Source organism: Stenella coeruleoalba, assembly GCF_951394435.1.
Source record: "Stenella coeruleoalba genome assembly, chromosome: 3".
NCBI classification, from domain to species: domain Eukaryota; kingdom Metazoa; phylum Chordata; class Mammalia; order Artiodactyla; family Delphinidae; genus Stenella; species Stenella coeruleoalba.
This window is the reverse complement of record NC_137148.1, coordinates 136613500-136641354: the sequence shown is the minus strand read 5'-3', so window position 1 is coordinate 136641354 and position 27855 is coordinate 136613500. Positions and strand designations below refer to the sequence as shown.

Sequence of the window (27855 nt, the reverse complement as noted above, 5' to 3'; positions counted from 1 at the left end):
AAATTAATATTTACATTCCTATGCTAGGCACTGAACATTCTTAATAAGAAAAAATAGATTATATTATGATGAGATCTCTTATTGAAGCAAGGATGTCACTCTGACATTTGAAAGGAACACATACTGTTTTGAAAAATAAAACGTGACCGGAACAGAGAGGATAGGACCAAAAAAAAGGGTGGGGGGAATTCTACTCCAACATTAATATTTTCCAGCATTTTATTTCATATTATAATTTAAAGGAAGGTTGAGATGTCATAAATATTACTGTTTTCCCAAAATGGAAATCGTTTTATAGTATTTTTTTCCTAATGGTAAAATACAATATCACATTGGGACGAGGTGTCACAATTACGGAATAATGCCTCACGTTCTTATAGCACCTCGTATACCTTTCATAGCGGCTTTCTAGAACTATACATTTTTGAATAATTCAGTGTCTTTCTCACTCCGTATGATGTAAATTCGAGGAGAGGAAGACACTTTGTGTTTACCGTGTCCTCAGCGTGTTACACTACCTGGCTACTAATTAATGCTAATTTTAACTTTTTTTTTAACTTCACGCACTTCCTCCTTCATTTTACAGCGCTCTAGTGAGGCTTAAGCTGTCGTCTGCTCTCTACTACGTTTTTCTTTGTTTGTTTTGTTTTACGTCGTATGACGCGGCGACTCTTAAAAAAAAGTTTCAAAGAACAGAGCGGAAAAGAAACTGCTCAAACCTAACCCATTCTATAGACCCACAGTAGAGAAACGGACACAGCACAACATCTCGCGAGACCAGCTCCGCTTGGGAACCTGAGACTCGAAGAGTTCTTAGCGCGCATGTGTGGGTCGTCCGGAAGGTGCCGCAGGGGCTGCTGGGAGAGGGAGGAGGTCAGGAAGTAAACATAGATGGTCGGCTTCCTTCGTGTCCGGCTGTCTTGGTGTCAGCAGCTGCGGGACCGGGTAGGGAAATATTGTGAGGACTTCAAGAGGGAGGTGGGTGAGGGTGAAGAACCCCGAGAAGTGGACCAACGGCTCCTAATTGTTACAAATATCCTTACGAGACTGATAAACGCTACGTTGAGGAGGGAACGGGGACCTAGAAGGAAGCCGCCGTCCTAGGCCTCAGTCATAGTACCTGTGCCCAGTCAGACCAGGACTGTGTCTTCAGTGGTTTTTAAAGTAAGAATTATAAGATGCCATTGGGGCTGAACTGTCCAGTACAGTAGCTGTTAACTGTTGTGGTTCTTAAGCACTTGAAATGTTGGCTAGTCTGAATACGTGTAAAATCCATATCAGATTTTAAAGACTTAGTTTTCCTAAGTCTAAACAGATTTTTTCCTATGTTGAAATGATAATATGTTGGGTATATTGGGTTAAATGTTGCAAAAATAATTTTACCTGTTTCTTTTTACTTTTCTAGTATGGCTGTGGAATATTTTAAATGACATATAGGGCTGGCGTTATATTTCTCTTGGACAGCGCTGCATTAGAGGGTTTTAAGCTTGGGTAGTGGACATGATATGATCAAATCTGTGTTTTGAAAAAATAACACTGCAGTGTGGAAAACTGATTGGAGGGAATTGGGAGAGACTGGTAGGGAAAAGTATTAACACTAAGGTTATTGACAGTAGAAGTAAATGAATTTGAGTGATATTCAGAAGGTGAAAATAACGTTACTTAGTGATGAAATAGGTGTGGGAATTAGCTGGAACACTTATGAAAAGAGATGGATGGTGGTGTCTTTCATCAAGAGCGGGAACAGTGGAAAAAGATTTCATAGAGAAGATTATGAATTTTTTTTTAGTTGAAGATTATGAATTTGAATTAAGATTTGTTGAGTTCAGGTTTCTCAGAGACACTTAAGTGGAGGTACTTTGAAGTAAGCAAGTGGAATGTATCTATTGGAAGCTCAGACAAAAGGGCTGGAGTAGAGAAATAAATTGGAGAGCCAGCAGTTGTATACTGTGGCTATCGAAACCTTGGAAATAGATGAGCTTGTCCTCTGGTGGAGTTTAGAGTGATGAAGAAGGCCCCAGGATTGACCCTTGTGGAATCCAAAATAAAATAACTGGGCAGAAATGGATGAACTTACAAAGGATTCAGGAGAAGCAGCGAGAGGGGTACAAGAAAAACCAGGAGAGTATAGTGTCACATAAGTCAAAGGATAAGAATATATCAAAAGGGGAAGGAACAGAACTGAAAAATGTCCAGAGGACTAGGCACATTGATAACTTAGTGGTAGCTTTGGAGTGGGGGGAGGGGTGTGGGAGCTAAATCAGAGTGATTGAGAAGGGAAGCAGAAGATGAGAAAATAGAGACGATGAATATAGGTAAATCTTAAAGCATCCAGTCTTTAAGAGGAACAGAGATAGGACCCTACGTACTCATTAAGGGTTAGTGTGGTAGAAAAGTTTGAGACACTTATGTAGAGAGGAATTCAGGAATATATATGAGAGAAAGAGTCTCATGAAATTTTAAATACATGTGTATGTCTCTCTCCACTTATAACTTAGAGTTGAGAGAAAAACTGCAACAGTATATAAAAACTTTTGTGGAGGGGAAAGAGACCTTTCCCTTACAGATACTATGAAGAATAAGGCATAAGTTGAAAAATAATTGATATTACAATTACAAAGGTAGTCTATACAGAATCTAAGAATAGAGATATTGTAGTGGGAAGGGAGAGACAGCATATGCTTGTTATCTCTATAATAAAAAAATTAAAAATAAAATAATTTATATTAGAGTGCAAAAATTACCAACAAAGAAACTAAAAATAGTGATATAACTAAAGGGGGAGGAGAGGTTTAGGAAGATAGGGACCTATGTTAGTGATTAATCTTGTATCAGAGCAAGAAGTTAACTAATAATGTCTAGAATATGAAACATTCTGTATAACACACAGTATGTGTCATTAGAGTGTACTTTTTTTTTGGCGGTACGCGGGCCTCTCACTGTTGTGGCCTCTCCCCTTACGGAGCACACGCTCCAGACGCGCAGGCTCAGCGGCCATGGCTCAAGGGCCCAGCCGCTCCACGGCATGTGGGATCTTCCCAGACCGGGGCACAAACCCATATCCCCTGCATCAGCAGGTGGACTCTCAACCACTGCGCCACCAGGGAAGCCCTACAGTGTACTTCTGATAGTTTCACTGGTGAATTCACCAAGGGCTAGTTTATACTAATAGATATTTCTTCCTTTTCATAGAGAAGGCCAGATAACCATGTCAGCTGTAGCCATGGATGCAGGTAATGCGGCCACCCTTTCGGGGTCCAAAGAAATGAGTTTGGAGGAACCAAAGAAGATGACCAGAGAGGACTGGAGAAAGAAGAAAGAGCTAGAAGAACAGCGAAAATTGGGTAATGCCCCTGCAGAAGTTGATGAAGAAGGAAAGTAAGTACTTTAATTTTTTTGCAAAATCTGTTCAGAATTCAAATAAATGTCTACTTGGTTTACCAATTTCTCATCCTTTGCCTTGACAGGAAGCCATCTTTATCATTTACATCATTTTTGTTTTTATTTATTTTATTAAACTCATATGTATAAGGTTTAGTAATCATATAATAACGAAGGACTTGTAATGCATAGCTGTAGTCCTTTTCAGTTTTCCCACTCCCTGTCCCACTCTACACAAGTGACTATAGTTGACCCTTGAACAACACAGGTTTGAAATGTGTGGGTCCACTTATACTCAGATTTTTTTCAATAACTACGTGCAGTACTACACAATCTGCCATGGGTTGAATCCTCAGATTCCAAACCATGGATACAGAGGCCCGACTGTTCAGCTTGAGCATCCGCAGGTTTTGGTATCTGAGGCAGGTCCTGAACCAGTCCCTCTCAGATACTGAGGGATGACTGTACTTGTCAGTCTATTTTGAGTTTTTCTGGTTGATACCGCCACATCTCTAAATAACATTACCTATACCATTATTATAATCAACTCTAGACATTATTAGTTAACTTCTTGCTCTGATACAAGATTAATCTCACTAACATAGGTCCCTATATTCCTTCATCTCTCCTCCCGCTTTAGTTATAGCACTATTTTTAGTTTCTTTGTTGGAAATTTTTTCACTCTAATATAAATTATTTTCTTTATTTTTAATTGTTTTTTTATTATAGAAATAACAAGTATATTCTGCCTTTCTCCTCCCAGTACAGTATCTCTATTCTTAGATTCTGCATAGGCTACCTTTGTAATTGTAATATCAATTATTTTTCAACTTCATTCTGTTAAAAAAAATTTTATTTTATTACAGAGACATCAATCCTCATATTCCTCAGTATATTTCTTCAGTGCCATGGTATATTGATCCATCAAAAAGGCCTACTTTAAAGCACCAGAGACCACAGCCAGAGAAACAAAAGCAGTATAGCTCATCTGGAGACTGGTACAAGAGGGGTGTAAAAGAGGTGTGTATGCAACTTGTATATATGCATGTGAAAATGGAGATTTTATTTTAAGAACTTAATATAAGAACCTCTAAAGCAATACTATATAAAGTAGAAACAGATTATATGACCTTTTATGTGGTATTAAAATTCACAGTACATACTACTTTAGCGTCTATATTTTATAAATTTGATATTGCTGAAATCTTTAAACTTTCTCATTTATAAAAGTGCAGGGTAAGCTGTGACAAAGTGAGAGAGTGGCATGGACATATATACACTACCAAACGTAAAATAGATAGCTAGTGGGAAGCAGCCGCATAGCACAGGGAGATCAGCTCGGTGCTTTGTGACCGCCTGGAGGGGTGGGATAGGGAGGGTGGGAGGGAGGGAGATGCAAGAGGGAAGAGATATGGGAACATATGTATATGTATACTGATTCACTTTGTTATAAAGCAGAAACTAACACACCATTGTAAAGCAATTATACTCCAATAAAGATGTAAAAAAAAAAAAAGTGGAGATTCTAACTGGTTTTCCTCTTAATGAATAAATCATTTCACTAGACAATATAGGAATGAGAGCCAAAGTTATTTTTAACTTATTCAGATAAATAAAAATTTTCATTGTTTTTCTTTACATCCATTTATAGAATTCCATAACTACTAAGTACCGCAAAGGAGCATGTGAAAACTGTGGAGCCATGACACACAAAAAGAAAGACTGCTTTGAGGTGAGTTCACCTTTGAGAATTTTGGAAACTGTTGTCAGAGAGTCTCTTTATTCCTGTCAGAGAGCTTCATTCTGTTTTTTTAATTACCTATATTTAGGTACAAGTTAAATAAAAATTAATTTGAATGAAATTAGTTTCGCATCATCAAAAGTTTTGCTGGAAGACTAAATGATAATTGAATAAACCATAAAGTCCCATGGTATGTTCACACCCACTCTGTAAAGATTATATGAAGTTTTCCTCTGGGCTATAGATACTTAGGAAAAGATTTAATCTTATTCTGTTTTCCAGAGACCTAGGCGAGTTGGAGCAAAATTTACAGGTACTAATATAGCTCCAGATGAACACGTCCAGCCTCAGCTGATGTTTGACTATGATGGGAAGAGGGATCGGTGGAACGGCTACAATCCAGAAGAACACATGAAAATTGTAGAAGAGTATGCGAAAGTTGATCTGGTGAGCACAGTTCACTGCTTTCCTACTATCCTTAAAGAATGTACATTTTGCTGTATCTCTAATTTAGCAACTCTATTTTTTGAGTCTTCAAGCAGTATAAAAATGATGGCATTTTTATTATTGTAGTAGTAGTAAGCCTAACTGAATAGTGAAATAAACAGTGTGCTAGCCCTATTTGGCAGCAATTTCTTTTTATTTCATTCTTATATTGTCCTTTACTCCATGACTTAGGTTGCAAAAAATACTGGAAGCATTAGAACAGATTAGTGTCCAAAGCTTTTTCCTTTCTTTTATAAACTCTTGGCCCCCAGACTATATCTTGCCTATGGGCCTGTTTTATACTTGTCTCACATAGCATTTCAGGGTGGGAGAAGGGGAAGAGGATAAGTCATTTCAGAAAATTGAATTTTATTTTAATTTAACCTAAATTTTTTCTGTTATGATTTCACCTACTCACTCCCATTTTTCAAACACCACAGTCACATTGCTTTTTTTGTTTTTGTTTTTAAGTAGAGTTAACATTTAAAATCATGGGATTTCACATAAAAATCTGAATTTTATATTTCTTGAACAGTGAAATATGCAGTAAACCTGGGCCAGCCTGGAGGGGTCAGTCATCTCGAGTCAGGTGGCACCTCGTCAGCAGGGATTGTTCTCTGCAGTTTACCCCTGGTGGTGTCTAACTTGGTTTACATTAATGCCTGGTTCAAACAGGAGTTTGTAACTCCTGTTTAAATATGGCTGATTGAATCCCACTCATTTTCATTTTTTGTTTTTTGGGGGGTTTTTTGTTTTTGGGTTTTTTTAACTTAATTTTTTTATACAGCAGGTTCTTATTAGTTATCTATTTTATACATACATATTAGTATATATATGTCAATCCCAATCTCCCAATTCATCCTGGTTTTTTTGTTTTTTAATTTAGTTTTTTTTTATTGAATGAAAGAGTCATTAAATTCTACAGTGCCTTACAATTTTCAGAAGTTTCACACACATGATTTCATATAATCGTATGATAACCCCCCCTTTTTAAAATTTCCTACCCTTCTATTACCCCTCCCCCCTTTCCTCTATTCATTGCTAACCACTAGTTGGTTCTCTTTGAGTGTGCTTCTTTCTTGTTTTATTCAGCAGTTGTATTTTTTTAGATTCCACATACAAGTAATATACAGTATTTGTCTTTCTCTTTCTGACCTATTTCACTTAACATAATGCCCTCCAAGTCCATCCATGTTGCTGCAAATGACAAAATTTCATTCTTTTTTTTATGCCTAAATATTCCATTGTATATATATTCCACACATCTTCTTTATCCATTCATGTTTTTTTTAATTAATTTTTATTGGAGTATAGTTGCTTTACAGTGCTGTATTCGTTTCTGAGGTACAGCAGAGTGAATCAGTTATACATATACACGTATCTACTCCTTTTTAGATTTCCTTCCCATTTAAGTCATCACAGAGCATTCAGCAGAGTTGGGGGGTTTTTTGTTCGTTTAGTTTTTGGCCACACTGCATGGCTTTTGGGATCTTAGTTCCCAGACCAGGGATCGAACCCAGCCCCTCGGCAGTGAGAGCGCAAAAACCTAACCACTGGACCACTAGGGAATTCGTTGTAACTCCTGCTCTTTAGGAGCCAGAGGTCTAGAGCTACAAAACATGACCTTGTCCAATGACCTTTACTGAAAACAATAAACTTATGCATTTTACACATATAAAAATTAAATGTTCATTTGACTAAGTAAATTTCAAATGTTTCTTTTTTCTTAGGCAAAACGAACGCTGAAAGCCCAAAAACTCCAAGAAGAATTAGCCTCAGGAAAATTAGTGGAACAGGCTGTAAGTAATAAAAATGATCATTAAAAAAAAATTCAAACTCCTAGTAAAAAATGAAGATTGAAACAAAAAATTCATTTTATATCTCTCAAGTTAGAAAAGATTTTAGGGAGAGAGAAGTGCTATTGAGGAGAAAGAGTAAAACTGACTTATAGGGTTCATGCGACTATAAATTGATGCAATCATTTTGGAGAGAATATTGCCATAAAACATTTATATACCTTTTCTGGAATTAAATTAGTAAATCCATCCATCCTAAATTTTTTCTAGTGTTCAGAAAAGTCATTATGCACAAAGATGTTCATTGCAGCACTTTTTACAACAGCAAGAAATTGAAATAGTTTAATAGGGAATTAGTGAAGTGAGCTATCCTTCCTCTGCATGATAGAATGTAAAATGACTTTTGTCAAAACTTTGTAACAACACTGGCTAACACTTATATTTTAATGACACATGGCTAACACTGGCTAATACTTATATTTTAATGACACATGTAAATGACACTTATATTTTAATGACACATGTAATGACACATGTAAAAAATATTTAATGACACAATATTGTAAATATTACAATATTACCACAGGGAAGACGACCAGAACACCAGTTCTCATTTAATATAGAATTAGTGAATTTTTCTTTTTTTTATTTTAGTATTTCCCACATTCTCCGTAATGAACATGTAATAATTTTATAGCTAGGCAAAAAATTTTCAAACTAACAAAAAAGATGTATTGCAGACAGGTTTTTTCCTTTTTTTTTCTTCCAGTCAGTCAACTTAATAGTTAGAGTATATTATACTTATTAGAGTTGTGAAAATTTCTTATAACAAATTAATGGCATAAGTAAATAATAAACATTTTCTAGTTGTCGAGTTTAAACTTCTAAAAGGGACGCTTAGCAAGTATAATTACAAAGAAAACACAACTAGGTAAGTTAATCACCAAGTCTGAGCAGTCACAGAAGCTACCTATCAGGCAGGTTCAAAGCACAAGTTAACAGACAGATAATGTTAAAACCCAGCTCTGCCCCTGGCTAGCTAGGTGGTCCTAGAAAAATTAATTTGCCTCTCTGAGCCTCAGTTGATCATCTTTAAAGCAGAGATAACAACACCTACCCCCACCAGGAGGTTTAGCATACATATCACAGAGTAAACACTTGGTAATTTGTAGCTATTGTTAATCATTACCAACTCTGGAAAAAAGAAGAGGGCCTTTTTCTGTTTTTCTAACATATTCTTTGTTGTTGTTTATTGTAAACATAATTTATTTTCCCAGTAAGCATACTTACTAGGAAAGTATGAATTTTGCCCATTTGGATATGAAGATTAACTGCATATAGTAGAGCTATGTGTACTATAGAGATTTAGCTGTCTGTGTAGCAATATAAATGTCCTTTGTTGAACTAGCAACTTGTAAGAACTCCAAAAAATATATATATTTTTAAAATTCCCAATTTTGAAGGCAACAAATATTCAGAAAAAGTACACAGAAAATTATAAAGAAGAAAAATATCCCCTATGTTAACTGTTAACATTTTCAAGTAGGCCTTTCAGTGTCCCAGTACACCCCCACATACATCCATGGATGTGTGTGATTATCATACAACATGTTTTTTAAATGGATTCATCTTTACATACTCATCACCTACTCTTTCAATTTAACAATATACAGTGCAGTGAGCACTTGTTCTCCATATCATTAAATGTAGACCTGTAACATTTATTTTTATATAAATTCACATGGTTCAGTAATCAAAATAATTTAAGAAGATAGATGTGCCTCCATCCACCCTATCTCTAAACCTCACCCCCCATAACCATTTTTATTTTTCTTACAGATCCTTTCAGAGTTTGTTGTGTAAATACAAACAAATGCAAATATGTAATCTTATTCCCATCCTTCCCTCTTTTTTCTTCCCCCCATAAAAATGGTAGCAAAGTATACGTGTTTTTCCACACCTTGGACAGAATGACTTTAATGGTTGTTCAGTGTTTATTGAGTGCAATATTTTATATAACCAATCATCTCTTGTTGATCTGTTTTTTTCCTAATTATTTGTACAATACCCAACACTAGATTCTTATAAGCCTTTATATAATAGACATTTTTTCTTTATGATAAATTCCTAAAAGTGTAATTGTTGATGCACTGAATATGTAAAATGTGATGACTTTAAAAAAAAAAATTTGATGACTTATCACTTAGCTAGCATTCAGAAAGCCTGTACAAATTCTTGCTTCCACCAATATACCATATATATATATATATATATATATATATATATATTTTTATACACACGTTTCCACATCCCCCCACTAATGGTATAAGGTATTGTTTTGAATGTGTGAAGCCTTTTTAAAAGGACATGATGAAGTACTGAGCACTTTGCTCTTGGCATTTTGTGGAGATAGAGAATATCGTGACCAACTGCTAATGAAGAAAGAGTGTCTTTGAGGCAAGGATTTTGCACGCTTCTTAAATCACAGCGTGTTGTCACCTGAGTAGATTTCTTCATTGCTTAAATTTTACAAAGGCTGTTTTTTGGCTCTAAAGATACTTATTACATGATCCTGGTAACTTTTCTTTTTGGCCTTAATAGAAAAACAGTGAAGTTTAATGAAAATGTTATGTCTGAAGGCTGAATACATATGAAATGAATATTTTTTAGGTATACTGATCAACTTAATCTTTCTATTACGTTTGTGTGATTATAGTCCTATCATCAATGAAAATTTTGGATTTGTAGACAGCCTAATAAAATTATTCACAATGACATACTTGTATTCAAAACTTATGTGCTCACTACAAGTGAGAAATATAAGAATCTGTTCAGTTAAATTTGTTATATTATTTTAACTATGTTTTTAAAGTGTTAAATGATCAGTTGATTCAGTGGAATACAATTACAAATTTGTTTCCTTCTTTCGTGACACAGAATTCTCCAAAACACCAGTGGGGAGAAGAGGAACCAAATTCTCAGACGGTAGTAAATATATGCCCTATCTGGATATACATTAAATTTTTAAAGTTCTGATGGCTAATATTAATAGTAATATATAATTCATAATAATAATAGGTTTAAAGAACACAGTGAGTAAGGTTTGGTTAAAGGGAAAACAAGAACTAGATGCTGCTCTTTTTTTCTTAAAAATTTTTTTCCCTCTCTCTTCCTCTTTCAGGAAAAAGATCATAACAGTGAAGATGAGGATGAAGATAAATATGCAGATGACATTGACATGCCTGGACAGAATTTTGACTCTAAGAGACGAATTACTGTCCGGAATCTCAGGATTCGAGAAGATATTGCAAAAGTAAGCCTTGCTAACTCAACATACATATTCAAAAAATATTTGTCTTCCCAGCCTAAATTTTGTCTACTAATATGGTACCTCGGTAGTATATGGGTAATACAGTCAGTCATTCCAAGGTTAGGTGTCATTCCGGTTTTCTTTCTCTTCACCTGTACCCCAGACATGCACACACACATTTAATTGGCTCCTCCTACTAGTCTGCTGAAATCTTCTTTGATGAAAGTAAACATTAACACAGTCTTAAAATATTTTTTTCCTTCTAGTATTTGCGGAATTTAGATCCAAATTCTGCTTACTATGATCCCAAAACCAGAGCGATGAGAGAGAATCCCTATGCCAATGCAGGAAAGAATCCAGATGAGTAAGTACCAAGTTCAATGTAAGGATTTCAAGAGGGCGGCTGGGCCCGTGAGCCATGGCCACTGAGCCTGTGCGCCTGGAGCCTGTGCTCCACAATGGGAGAGGCCACAACAGTGAGAGGCCCACGTACCGCAAAAAAAAAAAAAAAAAAAAAAAAAATTTCAAGGTAGGGGAGGGGAGCTTTTATTCATAAATCACAATCTGAATTAAAATGAGCATCACCTATGGTCAGGTCAGAAAAGAATTTCCTTAAATCAATCTCTGAAACAGTTTTTTTTTTAATTTGTGTTTACAGAGTGAGCTACGCTGGGGATAACTTTGTTAGATACACAGGTGATACCATTTCAATGGCTCAGACACAATGTAAGTGTTTTCTCTATGTCAAGGTATTTTATATCAGCTCATAAGAAATTTAGGGGCATTTTTTAAAGCTTGTTTCCAAGAAGCATGAAAACAATTTAGGTGACAGCTCATTACGATGTTTTTAATTACTCTAGTGTTTGCTTGGGAAGCCTACGACAAGGGGTCTGAAGTGCATCTGCAAGCTGATCCTACAAAACTAGAGCTGTTGTATAAGTCCTTCAAAGTCAAGAAAGAAGACTTCAAAGAACAGCAGAAAGAAAGCATCCTGGAAAAGGTAATTTTGACCAAACTGCTAAAGGAAAACATTTCTTAATAGAAATTATCAGTTAATAAACATTTGATTTACGTTTGGAATACAATATACAGTCCATTTTAATCCATCAGGATTAGTCCTGTCCTTCCACTGATGCAATCAATTGGTATACAGTATCAGTGAAACTATATCAGTGAGCTTTTGCAGCAAAACAAATCACCTCAAAATGTAATAGTTTAAAAAAAAATAGTTTAAATAAACGTTTCTTATTTCTCACCATTTTGTATGTCAGCTGGGTCTCCTGGTCTGAGTCTGCCTATCTGAAGTTGGATGATCTAGAATGGCCTCACTTTGGTTTCTAGCAGTTAGCAGCCCTCATCTGTCCTGAGAAGGCGCACCTGGAATAGCTCATCTCTGCCCCACATGGGTTCTTATCCTCTGATAGGCTAGCCCAGCTTCTTTACATGGCATTCTCAGGATACCAGAAACTAGCAGCAAAGTGTGCCCCAGTGCACAGGTGTTTTTCAGGTCTTTGCTTACATCATATTTGCCAGCGTTCCATAGGCCAGAACAAGTAGACTGGCCAGGCCCAGATTCAAGGGAAGGAGCAGCAAAGTCATGTGGCAAATGGGCATGCACAGAGGATAAGGGGAATTTTATGAGCATTTTGTAATTTACCACACTCAACAGATGAGTAGCAATTGAGACATCTTTTATTTGCCTGTGAAAATTTGGTGACATTTTTTTCACTGTGTTTTGTATAACAAAGCCCATGAAGAATAGTCCTCTAATCTTTCTGATTGGAAATAAACCCTTCAGTAGAGATTTGAATGCAAATCTTTGTAAAATATATTTAATAATGTTCAATGTCCTTTTAGTACGGTGGCCAAGAACACTTGGATGCCCCTCCAGCTGAACTGCTTTTAGCTCAGACCGAAGACTACGTGGAGTACTCAAGACATGGGACAGTCATCAAAGGACAGGAGCGGGCTGTTGCCTCCTCCAAGTATGAGGAGGATGTGAAGATCCACAATCATACTGTATGTGTTCAACCAGAATTATTTTTGTATCCTTGTTAGCATTTTGCTCTGGATTGTATTCTTCATTAGTAAGTCGTTGTGTTTCATTTTGTTTTTTTGCATTTTAACTGTCTTATTTTTTAATACAATTTTTAAAGGTTATACAGCATTTACAGTTATTACAAAATATTGGCTGTATTCCCCACATAGTACAATACATCCTTGTAGCCTGTCTTACAGCCAATAGTTTATACCTTCCACTCCCCGACCCCTATATACTGCTTCTCCCCTCCTCTCCACTGGTAACCACTAGTTTGTTCTCTGTATCTGTGAGTCTGCTTCTTTTTTTGTTGTATTCACTAGTCGTATTTTTTAGATTCCACATGTCAGTGATATCATACAGTATTTGTCTTTCTCTGTCTGACTTATTGCACTTAGCATAATGCCCTTCGAGTCCGTCCATGTTGCTGCAGATGGTAAAATTCTGTTCTTTTTTATGGCTGAGTAGTTTGCCATTGTATATATGTACACCACATCTTTATTCATTCATCTGTTGATGGGCATTTAGGTTGCTTCCATATCTTGGCAATTGTAAATAATGCTACTGTGAACATTGGGGTGCATGTATCTTTTCGAATTAGTTTTTTGTTTTTATCAGATATATACCCAGGAGTGGAATTGCTGGGTCATATGGTAGTTTTATTTTTAGTTTTTTTGAGAAAGCTCCATACTGTTTGCCACAGTGGCTGCACCAATTGCTGTTTTATGAAATTTTCCCAAAATGTGAAAGAATACTATTATTTTCACTCATATACCCACCATCTAGATTCAAATTCTTTTTTACAGATCGCCATATATGCTTTGTCTAGAAGAGTGTGTATGTGTGTGTGTGTGAGTGTGTGTAAGTAACTGTATATTTTTTTGACTGAAACATTTGGAAATTACAGATATCATGACATTTCACCCATAACACTGTATCATGTACCCTAAAATTAAGGATGTTCTCCTATATAACTACATTACCATTATCACACTTCAGAAAATTGACATTAATGCCTTAATATCACCTAATCTCTAGTCCTTAATCACATTTTCCAAAATATACCCCAAAATGCCTTTAAATAACTGTTTGGGTTTTTTTGGTTGGAGTGGGGATAACTGTTTTGTGCGTGAGTGTGAGACACAGAATCCAGTCACAGCTTATGTTTATTTTGTTATTTGGTTATCTCTCTTTTTTCTAGCATGTATCTCCCCTTTGTCATGACAGTGACTCTAACAGATCATGCCAGTTATCTTGTAAACTGTCTCATATCCTGTATTTGACTGGTTCCTAGTGATATATAACTTATTCCTGTATTCCCTGTATTTCCTATAAACAGGAATTCAGATCTAAAGGCTTGATTAAAGTTAAATATTTTGACAGGAACACTTCATAGGTGATACAGTGTATGTCATATTGCATCGCATGATAAAGCATATAATTTGCTGTACTTTAAGTACCCAAACTACACTTGTCTCTCTAAGTAAGAGTCAAAAACCTAGCTACCTAATAGGAGCTAGGCCAGTAATCATAGACGAGTGAAATGAGCCAGGCTAATTTTATAAACTAGAGCACACAAGCCCTGTCTAATAGGGGCGTCCACTGGTCAGCAACAGCCAATTACTGACAAGTGGGAATGTGGGCCCAGAATTTCCCAGTCCTCAGTTTTTCAAGAGAAGTCAGATAGCCTAAATTTTTTAATTTTGGGGGGGCATAGAATGTAAGACCGTTGTAACCACACCTTCTCCCTGTTAGCTAGCCCTAGCATCCCCCAAATTTTCCTCCTTTTATCACCAGTATATGAGAATAACCAACAAGGACCTACTGTATAGCACAGGGGACTATACTCAATATTCTGTAATAACCTATAAGAGGAAAGAATCTGAAAATGAATATATTTATAACTGAATCACTGTGCTGTACACCTAAAACTAACACGACATGGTAAATCAACTACAATTTTTAAAAACAATCAAATTAATGAATGATAGAATTTTTTTAAAAAAAGAAAGAAAAACAGTATATGAGAGACCCTAGTTTCAGGTTCATTTTTAAATAACCTCTCTCTGTCTCTCTGCAGCATATCTGGGGCTCTTACTGGAAAGAAGGCCGTTGGGGATACAAATGCTGTCACTCTTTTTTCAAGTACTCCTATTGTACTGGCGAAGCTGGGAAGGAGACTGCTGTAAGTAATTGCCCTCTAGTGCTTAAAAGTGAACAACAGCCAAAACTCTGAAGTCAAAATTTATATGAAACATATATTTTTATGTTTCAAATTTTAACTTTTTCTTGGATGACTGGTAACTATGACTCTCAAGTTAGATTACATATATTTTTCCACAGAATTCAGAGGAGTGTATTATAAATGATACAACTGGAGAAGAATCTGTGAAAAAACCTCAGACCCTCATGGAGGTAAGTCCATGATCAGTTGTCCTGAATTTTTAAGTCTTGGAGGGAGGACTTTAAAACTTGTGCTACAACTTTGTTTTTGCTAGAACTTTGTTTTTGCATTAACAACACTATATTTGCATCCTCGCAATCAGATGCATCAGGAAAAACTAAAAGAGGAGAAAAAGAAGAAAAAGAAGAAGAGGAAGCATCGAAAGAGCAGTTCAGAGAGTGATGACGAAGAAAAGAAACATGAAAAATTGAAAAAGGTATTTTGTGAAGGCTAAATAAACAGTAAAGTGACCACAGCATTCTTTATTTGTAGGGACCTTAGGAAATTATCTAGTCCTATTTACAAGCTCATTTTAAAAATGAGCAAATGAGCCCCTAGTCTGGGTGATTTGCTCAGGTCACCTATCAGGTGTAGAATACAAATAGAGATTTTGTGTGTCTTGGTATTGCCTGCTTCTTGAACTATTTGTTGAATATCACTAATGCACAGAAGAAAAATGCTTGGTATAGTTGTTATTTTAGAGTTATGACATGTTCGTCAGAGACTTGCCATCTGGCTCTATAATTTGTAAGTTTCAGCAAGTCTTGGGAAAAGTCAGAATTGCAGTCTCCACCAAAAAGCATCAGTTGCCGGCTTCTGTCAGTAAAATAAACCTCATTCAATTTTCGTTGTTAAATAAAATTTCTTTGAAATTTCATTGAAAATGTCATAGAATGTTTTGTGCTCTATGAAAATGTATGAGCCAAATAGTGATTAGTTGTAGCTTGACAGCAAAAGGGCTGACTCCCAAGCTCTTCCAGGCAATCTAGGTTTTTTGTTGTTTTTGGTTTTTTTGCGGTACGCGGGCCTCTCACTGTTGTGGCCTCTCCCGTTGCGGAGCACAGGCTCCGGACGCGCAGGCTCAGCGGCCATGGCGCACGGGCCCAGCTGCTCCACGGCATGTGGGATCTTCCCGGACCAGGGCAGAACCCGTGTCCCCTGCATCGGTAGGCGGACTCTCAACCACTGCGCCACCAGGGAAGCCCGCAATCTAGGTTTTTGATGTAGCAGTTCATACTCAGTGGGGTCTTCTGGTACTCTACCACTTTTGCACAAAAGAGATCTGATGTAGAGCCACGGTACTCATTTCTTTCTTCTCACTATAGGCACTGAATGCAGAGGAGGCCCGTCTTCTTCATGTCAAGGAGATCATGCAGATTGATGAGAGGAAGCGGCCTTACAGTAGCATATATGAAACTCGGGAACCCACTGAAGAGGAAATGGAGGCCTACAGAATGAAGCGTCAGAGGCCAGATGACCCCATGGCCTCCTTTCTCGGACAGTAGTAACTGGTCGCAGGTGGTCACCAAAGATAGACTCTGCTGATACATTCTTTTAGATTCTTGCTGATGATTATCAATGGAAAAATCTGTATCTGCTCTCCTTGCTGCCTGACTTTAAAGCATCCAGAAGACTTATAGTAAATTCATTCCTTTCCATACTAAAGAAACAGAGAAGAAAAAAAAGCGGTATATTAAGTGCAGATTAAGATTTTATTTCCAATTTTATATTAATGATGTGGAAAAAGGTCTTGGCTCTCCACCTATCACAAATATCTTAACATTTATTTATTAAGTTTCAAACTTCATTTCCTCAATTTTTATGGCCCTTTATCTAGTGTTAGCACTCATTTTGAAGGCAGTTAGTTACTCTTTCTCAAAACAAGGGCTTCATTTTTTTTTTTTAATTAGTAGTAACTATAACTGTAGTTATTTGATAATCATTTCTTTTTGCCTTCTTGGATTTTTCTGATCTGAAGCTAATATCCTATCTTGAGCTCTGGGTTACTGAAAGGACTGTAGAACGTGTGAAAACTTTATCCCTGATGTCAGTCTGTGTAGTAATAATCCTGTTTTCCACTTGGTTATAAAATTTTGATTTTCAGAATATTTCCTTGTATCTTATACTCAGAACTAAATGCGTTAGCCTTTGCATGGAAAAAAAACTATTTTGTCACCTTTGAGTCAGTGTTAGTACTAGGTCTTTTACCATTCTAGACATGAGTGTTTAGACACAGAAATCCTTTTCTTTAGCATAGAGGATATGGTCTGTGATACTAATTGCTGTTTTAATTGTGATTGCCTTTATATAACAATCATGAATATTAGATTTTTAAAAGATTATAGAATAACTCTTGTACCTAATCTTCATAGCCAGCAGGTGTCTTTTTGTAAAATTTGCAAAAAGCAAAACCTGAAGTTGAAGGTTTCTTCAAAGAATTACAAGTATAGCTTGTAGGGCTATTAGTAACTGAGATTGCCGCGATTTTTAGCCTTCTTCTAAGAACACTGTGAAGATAGTACTGACAGAGTGGGATCAGTGAAAACAGCCTGTTTAAAACCCCTGACACAAGGACATTGACTTTTAACAGCTCACTGGCTTTTCTAAACTACCAAAACCCACTAGAATATTGCATTAAGTTAGCATCTCAGAAATAGTGCTGGTGGGAGAGTAACTGAATCAGATTATCAAGTTCTGTGGATATACATGGTATCTAGATTCAGACCAGAAAGAAATTAAAACAGCAATGCAAATACATCGAATTCTTACCTACTTTAAGAATGTCAAAAATTTACATTTTCATATTCCTACCTTAACATAGACTTGTTCAACATAGTCTGATATTAGTGTCTATTTTGTATTTTATTTATCTTTTGTTGATAAAGATGTATAACTGAGAATACTTAACTGTGAGTGGTTTGCAGCATTATTTCAAATATTTGGGGACTTCGCTGGTGGTCCAGTGGGTAATACTCCACACTCCCAATGCAGGGGGCCCAGGTTCGATCTCTGGTCCGGGAATCAGATCCCGCGTGCAGGCCACAACTAAGAGTCCACATGCCACAACTAAAGATCCCGCATGCCGCAACCAAGACCTGGCGCAGCCTCAATAAATAAATAATATTTTTAAAAAAATAAAACAAATACCTGGCAGACAGGTGATCTATAGGACTGGCAGGAAGCCTGGGTTAGCTTCTGTGTGTTTGAATTAGAAAATTTCAGGAGGGACTTCCCTGGTGGTCCAGTGGGTACTCCACGCTCCCAATGCAGGGGGCCTGAGTTTGATCCCTGGTCGGGGAACTAGATCCCACATGCATGTTGCAACTAAGAGTCCACGTGCTGCAACTAAAAGAAGATCCTGCATGCCGCAACTGAAGATCCCATGTGCCACAACTAAGACCCAGCACAGCCTAAATAAATATTTTTTTTAAACAATTTCAGGACTCTAAAAAATGTGTCACCTAACATTTCTGTTAGGGCTTCTGTTCCCTCTTCTTGAAACCTAATTTACTCTGATTTTAGGAAGAATTCTGTAATATATGAAATCATGTCTTATTTCTGTTTCATTTTGGATAAAAGGTAATATCTAGGACATTACTCAAGATATGAACTTTGATTTTATTATCTCAATTATAGCTGCCTTTTGAGTGCTGGAACTATGTAATGTAGTTTTCACATGCTATCTCCTCAAAAGAATTTCATGGGGTGAGTAATGGATGATATCCATATTTCACAGTAAGCATAAGGACTTAATGAGTCCAGGTGGTTTGCTCAAGTCCTAACAGTAAAAAGTGTTGGGGCCAGAACATAAACCCAAGTCTCTGACTCTAAAGCCTACTCCTTTCTCTAGCATTTAAGGCCCAGGTTTCTGGGCCAAGCTGGTCTTTTGCAATTTCTGTCATTGACAGAAACTTTAAGCAGGCTCTCAATCTTTTTATCAGGTTCACTCTCAATACCTGAAAATAAAGTATCTGTCCCACATTCTTTGACACTTCCCCCTCCCCCAGCCCAGTGGGATGCTTCTCCCAAGACTAACTATACAAAAATGAGTAAAATGTGATTTCATTAAATACCCTCAAAATAGGAAAGAGGGCTATATTTAGATTTGTTTCTTTCAACTTTTTCTCATTTCTACTTTAGGGTTTTTCTCAGCAATCTCTCTAATATGGGTTTATTTCTCTAGGAGTCTGTTGTTAAAAAGAATTTTAAATAAAATTTAAAATCGTTTCTCAAAGATGAATGATGATTCTTAGCAAATTCATCCACATGCTCTAATTAATGGGAAGTGGGGGGAGGGCAACGTGCATGGGCGAGAGGACACAAGCTCAGCCTCCACCATTAGTATGTTACTGGAATGTACAGCTTGTCCCATTTGCCTGAATGTTTAATTTGTAAGTAGAATGCGCTCCCTTCTCTTTTTCCTCATTGATTCCACATAGAAAATGGTTAATTATTGAAGCTTTACAATCGCCAAGCTCAAAGCCTGACAATGTAAAATTTTATCTGCAGTGCTTTAGAAAGTAGAACTATGTGGGCTTTACAGGGCCTTCCATTCCCGAGATTCTACGATTCATCCTCTCTGGCAGACACAATAAGCAAAAAATCCCCAGCTCCAAGTCCCCCATCTGAAAAGAAAACCAGCGCGCGTGCTCCTTACTCAGGGCAACGGGGCCCTCAGCCGCTTGCCAGTGCGCCTGCGTGCCGGGATCCGCCTCGCCCGGTCTGCGGGCGGGAAGCCCCCCCACCCCCGAGAACCCGGATGGGACCCGGCGCGGCTGGAGCGGGGGACGCCGCGGGCGCTGCTGTTTCACCGCGCCCTGCAAGGTCCTGCTCGGGAGTCGGACACGAGGAACCGCCACCTAGACTGGTTCCAGCGCCCGGAGGCTGGGCCCCAGCCTGAGCGGAGAGCGAACTGGAGCCTGAAACGGGCGCCTAAAAGAAGCCCGAGCATCCCTTGGGCCTGCTCCTCTGGCTAGGAGACGGCGGGTGGAGACCGGGCAGAGTCTTCTTCCCGCTCCTCCGGCGTCCTTAGCTCGCCCGGGCCGCCTCCTAAACGCTCCGTCCTTATAATACACCAAGAGGTCCTACCAGTTACGAGCTGGTGTTGTTTACATGCATTCTCATAATTAAACTTCCCAACAGCCCTGTAAGGTAGGTACCATTGTCCTCCCCGGTTGAGGGACTTAAGCTTGGACAGGTCCCAGCCTAAGTGACAAAGGCAGGATCCCAGGCGTTTGCCTCTGGCGCATTTGCTCAGCTATTGCATTCCTGTCCCTTCTCTCCTGGCTTTTGCTCTTAACGATGTAAAATGTAATGATTCAATCCTCTGCCTCCCTGGACACCGACACCTACCATGGACGGGCATAGGCGGTGGCCAGGTACAAGTTGGATTGTGTTTGGTTTGGGGTTTTAGGTTTACAACTGCACTTTAGTGTTGTCACTGCTGAAATAGATGTTTTAGCCTTCCTCAGGTATTTCCGTTATGTTAATGTTCACTTGTAACTGACTTTTTTCTCTAAATTGTGATGCTTTTTCGTATCTACCCTTCATAAATTTGCAAAACATTTTACTCTGTTACATCTGGTCTTTCATTCTGCCTCTTCAGATAGCTTTCAACAAACTCTCAAAAGAATCATTCTAAAAACTAATTATGTCTATCTTAATAAGTAAACCTTTTTGATTATTTTACTGTTTATTATGGAAATTTTCTAGCATACATAGAGTGAGAATGGTGTAATGATGTGTACCCATCATCCAGCTTTAGCAGTTACCAACTCAAGGTCAATCCTGTTCTGTTTCCACCCTAGTGTGTGTGTGTGTATGTGTGTGTGTGTGTGTGTGTGTGTGTGTGTGTGTTTGTGTATGTGTGCTGAAGTACTGTATTTCAAAGGAAATCCCAGACATCATTTCACTTGTAAATAACTAAGTCTGTATCTCTAACACTTGTAAATAACTAAGTCTGTATCTCTAACAAATGAAGACCTTTTTTTAACACAACCATACCATTATCACAGTTTCAGTTAACAATAATTCCTTAATAGGGGATGCTTTTTTAATGTTTACATATTTTAGGATATTGTGATTGCTAAATACCACAAAGGAGCAAGTGAAAATTGTGAGTTTCTAAAACACAAGAAAGCCTCCTGGGCAGTAAGTTCATCTTTGAGGGTCTTGAAAATTCTTGCTACCTATTCTCCCTTTTTGAGGGGGATGGAGAAGAATACTATAATTGAGTTTTTCTAAAAATTCTTTTCCAAACAGGTTAATCTTCAATTAGAATATACTTGAGCAGCATAGTCAGAGAGGGGAACAATGGACTCTAAACTCATCCTATAATGATTTCTAGTGAGAAATCATTTGAAGTAAAGCTTTTTCCTTCACTCCCTCTGTTCCCCAAAATATACATAACAGAATACAGAAAGATAAGCATTTTTTATGCTTATGTCATCATTTTGTTATCAGTTAGGTGAGGTTCTAAACACAGTTGGCCCATAGACTCATCACTTGATAAAGGAACGCTTAAGATCAACTCTAAACTTTAAATTGCCTTTACTGACTGGCAGACATCTTCCAATTTTAAACTGACTGACGACAACCATATGGCAGATCAACTTACTAGTTACATAGAAGTGCATTTTACAACTAGTCATTCTTGGCAGAGCCTCTAGAAAGCTAATGCCTTAATATTCTTGGCTTACTTAACTGTGTTTTTTTTTAATGGCCAAAGTGGGCATTTGGATTTAAATGTACTCCTGTTACATTATTTCAGCCACATTCTGTGGCACAGAACTCTGGAAATTTAGGGGATCACTTATTTACGTGGGAGATAGAAAGGTTTTCTAAGGTATATTTGAGTCTACCTGTGGATCACACCTTTACTCATTGCTCAGGAGGGAGAAAGAAAAAAAGGCATGTCTTTCTTTTTAGGTCCCTCAACTTACTTTCTTTTTTTTTTTTAATTTAAATCTTTTTAATGTTTCATTTATGACTTTTTTTAGTTTTTATTGGAGTATAGTTGCTTTACAATGTTGTGTTTCTGCTGTACAACAAAGTGAATCAGTTATACATATACACATATCCACTCTTTTTTTAGATTTCCTTCCCATTTAGGTCACCACAGAGCACTGAGTAGAGTTCCCTATGCTATACAGTAGGTTCTCATTAGTTATCTGTTTTATACATAGTACTGTATATATGTCAATCCCAATCTCCCAATTCATCCCACCCTCCCTACCCCACTTGGTAACCATAAGTTTGTTTTCCACATCTGTGACTCTATTTCTGCTTTGTAGATAAGTTCATCTGTACCGTTTTTCTAGATTCCACATATAAGCAATATTATATGATATTTGTCTTTCTCTTTCTGACTTCATTCTGTATGACAGTCTCTAGGTCCATCCATGTCTCTGCAAATGGCACTATTTTGTTCCTTTTGATGGCTGAGTAATATTCCATTGTATATATGTACCACATCTTCTTTATCCATTCCTCTGTCGATGGATATTTAGGTTGCTTCCACATCCTGGCTATTGTAAATAGTGCTGCAATGAACATTGGGGTGCATGCATCCTTTCGAATTATGGTTTTCTCCAGATATATGCCTAGGAGTGGGATTGCTGGGTCATATGGTAGCTCTATTTTTAGTTTTTTTAAGGAACCTCCATACTGTTCTCCATAGTGGCTGTACCAATTTACATTCCCACCAACAGTGTAGAGGGTTCCCTTTTCTCCACACCCTCTCTAGCAGATTTGTAGATTTTTTGATGACAGCTATTCTGACCAGTGTGAGGTGAGGTATAGTTTTGATTTGCATTTCTCTAATAATTAGTGATGTTGAGCATCTTTTTGTGTATTTTTTGGCCATCCATATGTCTTTTTTGGAGAAATGTTAGGTCCCTCAATTTTCGTAAGAAGTTGTCATCAACTCAGAAAACACAATTGCCTGTTGAAGCATTTAGTGTTTACTTAGCAACCTAGAATATCAGTAAGCTAGGAATTGGCCCGAGGATATGTTTCATTTCTCTAAATCTGTCTATGTACTAGGATGTGTATCAGAATCACCTGGACAGCTTTATTTTAGATTCTTTTGTCCTACTTTTGGAGATGATGATTTATTAATTCTGATGTGGTATAGGGACATGTATACTTTCAAAGGGGCTCCCAATGATTGTGATAGGCATCTCTTGTTAGAGATTACTGTTCTAGGTACTATTCATAAGACTTATCTAAAATACTTATTTAGAATACAGATTTGGGGCCCCTACTCCAGAGCTAGGGAATCAGAATATCTCAGGGTGGGGTCCAAGAATCTGCATTTTCACAAGAGACTTATATGATTCCTCCACTCACTAAACTAGAGAACCACTGCCTTCTACATCCTGTCGTACTGTAATTAAGGCTTTTCTTCTATGAGAGAGCTTTTTCTGAAGTTTCAGTAACAAGAATAGTTGTGTTTCTCCTGAGCAACTTGTTTTGCTTTTTTATATGGACAGTGTGAATCATGGACTGATAGTGTGTATCCTACTTCTGTGTCAAGGGTGGCTTGGTCAGACCTGTTTGAAATTCTCTGCTTAAGTTGGAGTCAAAGCCACTCAAGGATCAAATAGTTTTATAGACCTGTTTAATCCTTAACTATTAGAAAGAACTGGCCACCATGTCAAACTCTGCCCTTCCTTACAGTATTTAGTGAATTACTCCCTTCTCTATTCACTAGTTCATAACTGGGGGTGTGCATACATCCTTGGCATAAGATGCAAAGAAGGGGGTGGTAGTGAGATGCCTTTTCTGGGGATACAAAATGTACCAGATTTGTTTGGAACATACATCATTGAAAACAAATTAAGCCGTAACTGCAATTCATCAATAGAGAATTTATGGGTAATCACAATTTGCATAAGCCCTAATCTCTCGTATATAACTTGCTGGCAAGGTATTTATTCCAGGGCTTTAGCTGTGAGTTTGCTAGGTTTAAGTTGGGCTGTCATGCTGTCATGGCTTACTTTGAATTGACATGTTGCAGGATATTTCTTGACATGTACACAGATGACAGGATGGCATGTGATGTGGCTTTGTTTTAATTCAGTTAGCCACTGGTTTTTAATGTCTGGGTTATATTTTACTTCCAAAGCAAAAAATCTGCGACACCTCTGGAATACTACGTGAGAATTTTGGGGTGCCATGTCGAAGAAACGCAAATGGGACGATGACTATGTTCGTTACTGGTTCACCTGCACAACGGAGGTTGATGGAACTCAGCGCCCACAGTGTGTATTGTGTAACTCTGTATTTTCAAACGCTGACCTCCGACCATCAAAACTGTCTGACCATTTTAACAGACAGCATGGTGGTATAGGTGGGCACGATCTCAATAGCCTGAAACATGTGCCAACACCGTCTGATCAGAGTGAAACCCTGAAAGCATTTGGAGTTGCATCTCAGGAGGATACCTTACTACAGGCATCATATCAGTTTGCGTATTTATGTGCCAAGGAGAAGAATCCTCATACAATAGCTGAAAAATTAGTGAAACCTTGTGCCCTGGAAATAGCACAAATAGTTTTGGGACCAGATGCACAAAAGAAGCTTCAGCAGGTATCCTTATCAGATGATGTGATCCATTCTAGGATTGATGAAATGAGCCAGGATATCTTACAGCAAGTTCTAGAAGATATCAAAGCCAGTCCTCTTAAAGTGGGTATTCAGCTTGCTGAGACAACAGACATGGATGACTGCAGTCAGCTAATGGCATTTGTGCGATACATAAAGGAAAGAGAGATCGTAGAAGAATTCCTGTTCTGTGAACCATTGCAGTTAACAGTGAAGGGAAAAGCTGTGTTCAATCTGTTCAGAGACTTCTTTTTGAAGCATAAGATAGCACTCGATGTATGTGGCTCTGTTTGTACTGACGGTGCCTCTTCTATCCTAGGAGAAAATTCAGAATTTGTTTCCTGTATGAAAAAAGAGGTACCTCATATCGTGATCACACATTGTTTGTTGAACCCTCATGAACTTGTTACAAAGACACTGCCTACAAAACTGAGGGATGCTCTTTTTACTGTGGTGAGGGTAATAAATTTTATCAAAGGGCGAGCTCCAAATCATCGCCTGTTTCAGGCTTTTTTTGAAGAAATTGGAATAGAGTATAGTGTTCTCCTTTTCCATACTGAAATGAGGTGGCTTTCCCGAGGCCAAATACTTACTCATATTTTTGAAATGTATGAAGAAATAAATCAGTTTCTTCACCACCAAAGCAGCAATTTAGTTGATGGCTTTGAAAACAAAGAGTTTAAAATTCACCTAGCATACCTTGCAGATTTATTCAAACACCTAAATGAACTTAGTGCATCTATGCAAAGGACTGGAATGAACACAGTATCAGCTAGAGAGAAGTTGTCTGCTTTTGTTAGGAAGTTTCCATTTTGGCTAAAACGAATTGAGAAAAGAAATTTTACCAACTTTCCTTTTCTTGAAGAAATTGTTGTTTCAGATAATGAAGCAATATGCATTGCAGCTGAAATAACAGTGCACCTGCAACAGCTGAGCAACTTCTTCCACGGATATTTCTCTGTTGGAGATCTTGATGAGGCAAGTAAATGGATACTGGATCCATTTCTTTTTAATTTGGACTTTGTTGATGATGGCTATTTAATGAAAAATGATCTTGCTGAATTACGAGCTAGTGGCCAAATCCTAATGGAATTTGAGACAATGAAGCTTGAGGATTTCTGGTGTGCTCAATTCACAGTGTTTCCAAGCCTAGCAAAGACAGCTCTAAAAATCCTTATACCGTTTGCAACTACATATCTTTGTGAGTTGGGATTTTCATCACTCTTGCATTTTAAAACAAAGTCCAGAAGCTACGTGACTATGAGTGATGACATCCGTGTGGCTATTTCAAAAAAAGTTCCTCGTTTCTCAGACATCATTGAACAAAAACTACAGCTACAGAAGTCACTGTAAGCTGATAGACTTTTTCAATGTATAATTTTTAATATATTCTTAATTCCATTGTAAAATTAAGTTATAATTCTGTCTCTTTTATATTTATGATATACCAAATCCTTTAAAAGTTTAGCATTTTTAACTTTTAATTTTCACGTGAGATGTGAAAATATGTTTTGAGAATAAAAGCACAAGCAGCAGAAAAGATTAAGTGCTGCTGATACATAGAATTCTTCTAAGTATGTTTAACCTTTTGATGTGATACATAAAAAAAGACACTCGAGCACTACAATATCCAAGCTAAATGGTACAATAGGCTACGAATAGAGCCAAGAGAAAAAGACCTCCCAGAACATGCATCTCATGTTAAAAGTCAAAGGATGAAATGACAGACTGAGTCCTCCCATGTCCTTGAGGGCTGTTTTGGGGAGGTTAATGAAATCAGAAGAGGATTATGAAATGTTATAGTGAGAGAAGGGATGGCCCTAGTTAATGTAAGATTTATTTTTAAATGTATTCTTTGGAGTTAGTCTCACAATGTCCATTCCTCTTAGTTCCTATGCTCTAAATTCCATGACATTAATAAACATCCTAATATCCTGTTAGTCACTCTTTGTCTTCTTTTACATTACATCCAGACTCCAAGTCATCAGGGCTGCTGAAGAGGAGATCCCAGAGCCCTATTTGAGAGATTCTAATTTAACTGGTCTGGACAAGATCAAGGATCTTCATTCTTAACCAGCTTTCCATATGGTTCCAATGGATACTTTGGTCCTCTCACCTCATCTTATTTTTCCTACACTTATTTTTCCTTTACCCCAGTTGCCTCACTTATTTTACACCTTATGCTGTATGCATTTTTCTAAGATAGTTCAAAACTTTTGAATGGATCAGAATATAAATACTAAAGAAATTGACATGAAGTCACTGTAGTAATTCAGGGCCACCAAAAAGCTCCCCATGGGAATCTAGGTTAATATACTTTCCTGGATGATAATTTGGCTAGATTTATTTTTAAATGTGAATAAACTAACATTTTTTATTTCAAAATTTAATGTTTTATCCAAGTACAATATGCTCAAGGCTGGAGAAGAAATGAGCCCTATAATGAAAAGCCACAGTCCCCTTCCTACCCAGTTACCTTAACCATTTCTGCTTTAACATTTTATGGTCCCACCCATATATCTAAGTAATATGATACCAAATACATAGGCCAGTTTTGATTTATCAGATTTAGAAGTTATGTGTTGACTCCTCTAGATAATAGGTAAGGACTGAATTTATAAAACATCCATCTCCTCTCCTACTACTTCCAATTTTTTTGTTATCATAGTACTAATTTTCATTCCTCTTGATGCTTCGTAGCCCTTTGATTGAGGATTTTTCCTCAATTTACCTAGGAATTTATCACATGGAAAGAATCAGGGGTATCCACAAAGTTTATAAGGTGGGTAATCATAGCACTTTTGAAATTTTTTTTTTAAACTTGAAGGGGAATGAAGTCCAACTATCAAATTTAGATGCCACTTGAGTACACAAATTGAATTTTATATTTCCTACACAAAACTAAACTTTATCACTGTCCATCAAAATGCTTTATCAATAAATATAAATACATGCCTTCTTTTCTATAAAAATATAGTTAGAAAATGTAAGTCCTAATTTTTCCCAGTATAATCTGACATCAAGAGCAGTGGAGGAAATTTCCAAAGCTAATACAGGAATAAATCTGGAAGAGTATGTATAAAGTTTAATATGTATCCATATCTAAAGATAGGAAGGAAGTAGGAATGGGAGCAAGGGTATGAATGAAGCCTGGGACCTAACAATACAATAGCAAGATTAGGATGAAATGCCAAAAGCAAATGACCCGAGATAGCCAGTCTTTTGTTAGGTCCACTACAGTTTTCTCTTAGACTGAATTCATTAGTTTCTGCT

General features: G+C 37.3%; 3 protein-coding genes across 4 annotated transcripts in view; 2 read left to right on the top strand and 1 right to left on the bottom strand.

Moving 5' to 3' along the window:
- PTTG1 (PTTG1 regulator of sister chromatid separation, securin) overlaps positions 1-27855 on the bottom strand; it is a 63763-nt gene that overhangs the window by 11186 nt on the left and 24722 nt on the right. The window lies entirely within an intron of this gene.
- Positions 870-18076, top strand: SLU7 (SLU7 homolog, splicing factor). Of its 2 annotated transcripts, none has more exons than XM_079918994.1 (16): positions 870-945; positions 3193-3378; positions 4248-4401; positions 5033-5113; positions 5405-5569; positions 7339-7407; positions 10342-10389; positions 10586-10717; positions 10981-11078; positions 11373-11440; positions 11575-11714; positions 12572-12733; positions 14833-14937; positions 15096-15167; positions 15299-15412; positions 16302-18076. In XM_079918994.1, the coding sequence occupies exons 2-16, from the start codon at positions 3209-3211 to the stop codon at positions 16479-16481; spliced, it is 1758 nt and encodes a 585-aa protein (XP_079775120.1). In that variant the 5' UTR covers positions 870-945; positions 3193-3208; the 3' UTR covers positions 16482-18076. The 2 variants fall into 2 exon arrangements, with proteins under 2 accessions (XP_079775120.1, XP_079775119.1); XM_079918993.1 differs by lacking the exon at positions 870-945 and adding an exon at positions 956-1164.
- On the top strand, positions 19689-27093 carry FAM200C (family with sequence similarity 200 member C). The gene is made up of 2 exons (XM_079916842.1): positions 19689-20127; positions 24104-27093. The coding sequence occupies exon 2, from the start codon at positions 24154-24156 to the stop codon at positions 25933-25935; it is 1782 nt and encodes a 593-aa protein (XP_079772968.1). The 5' UTR covers positions 19689-20127; positions 24104-24153; the 3' UTR covers positions 25936-27093.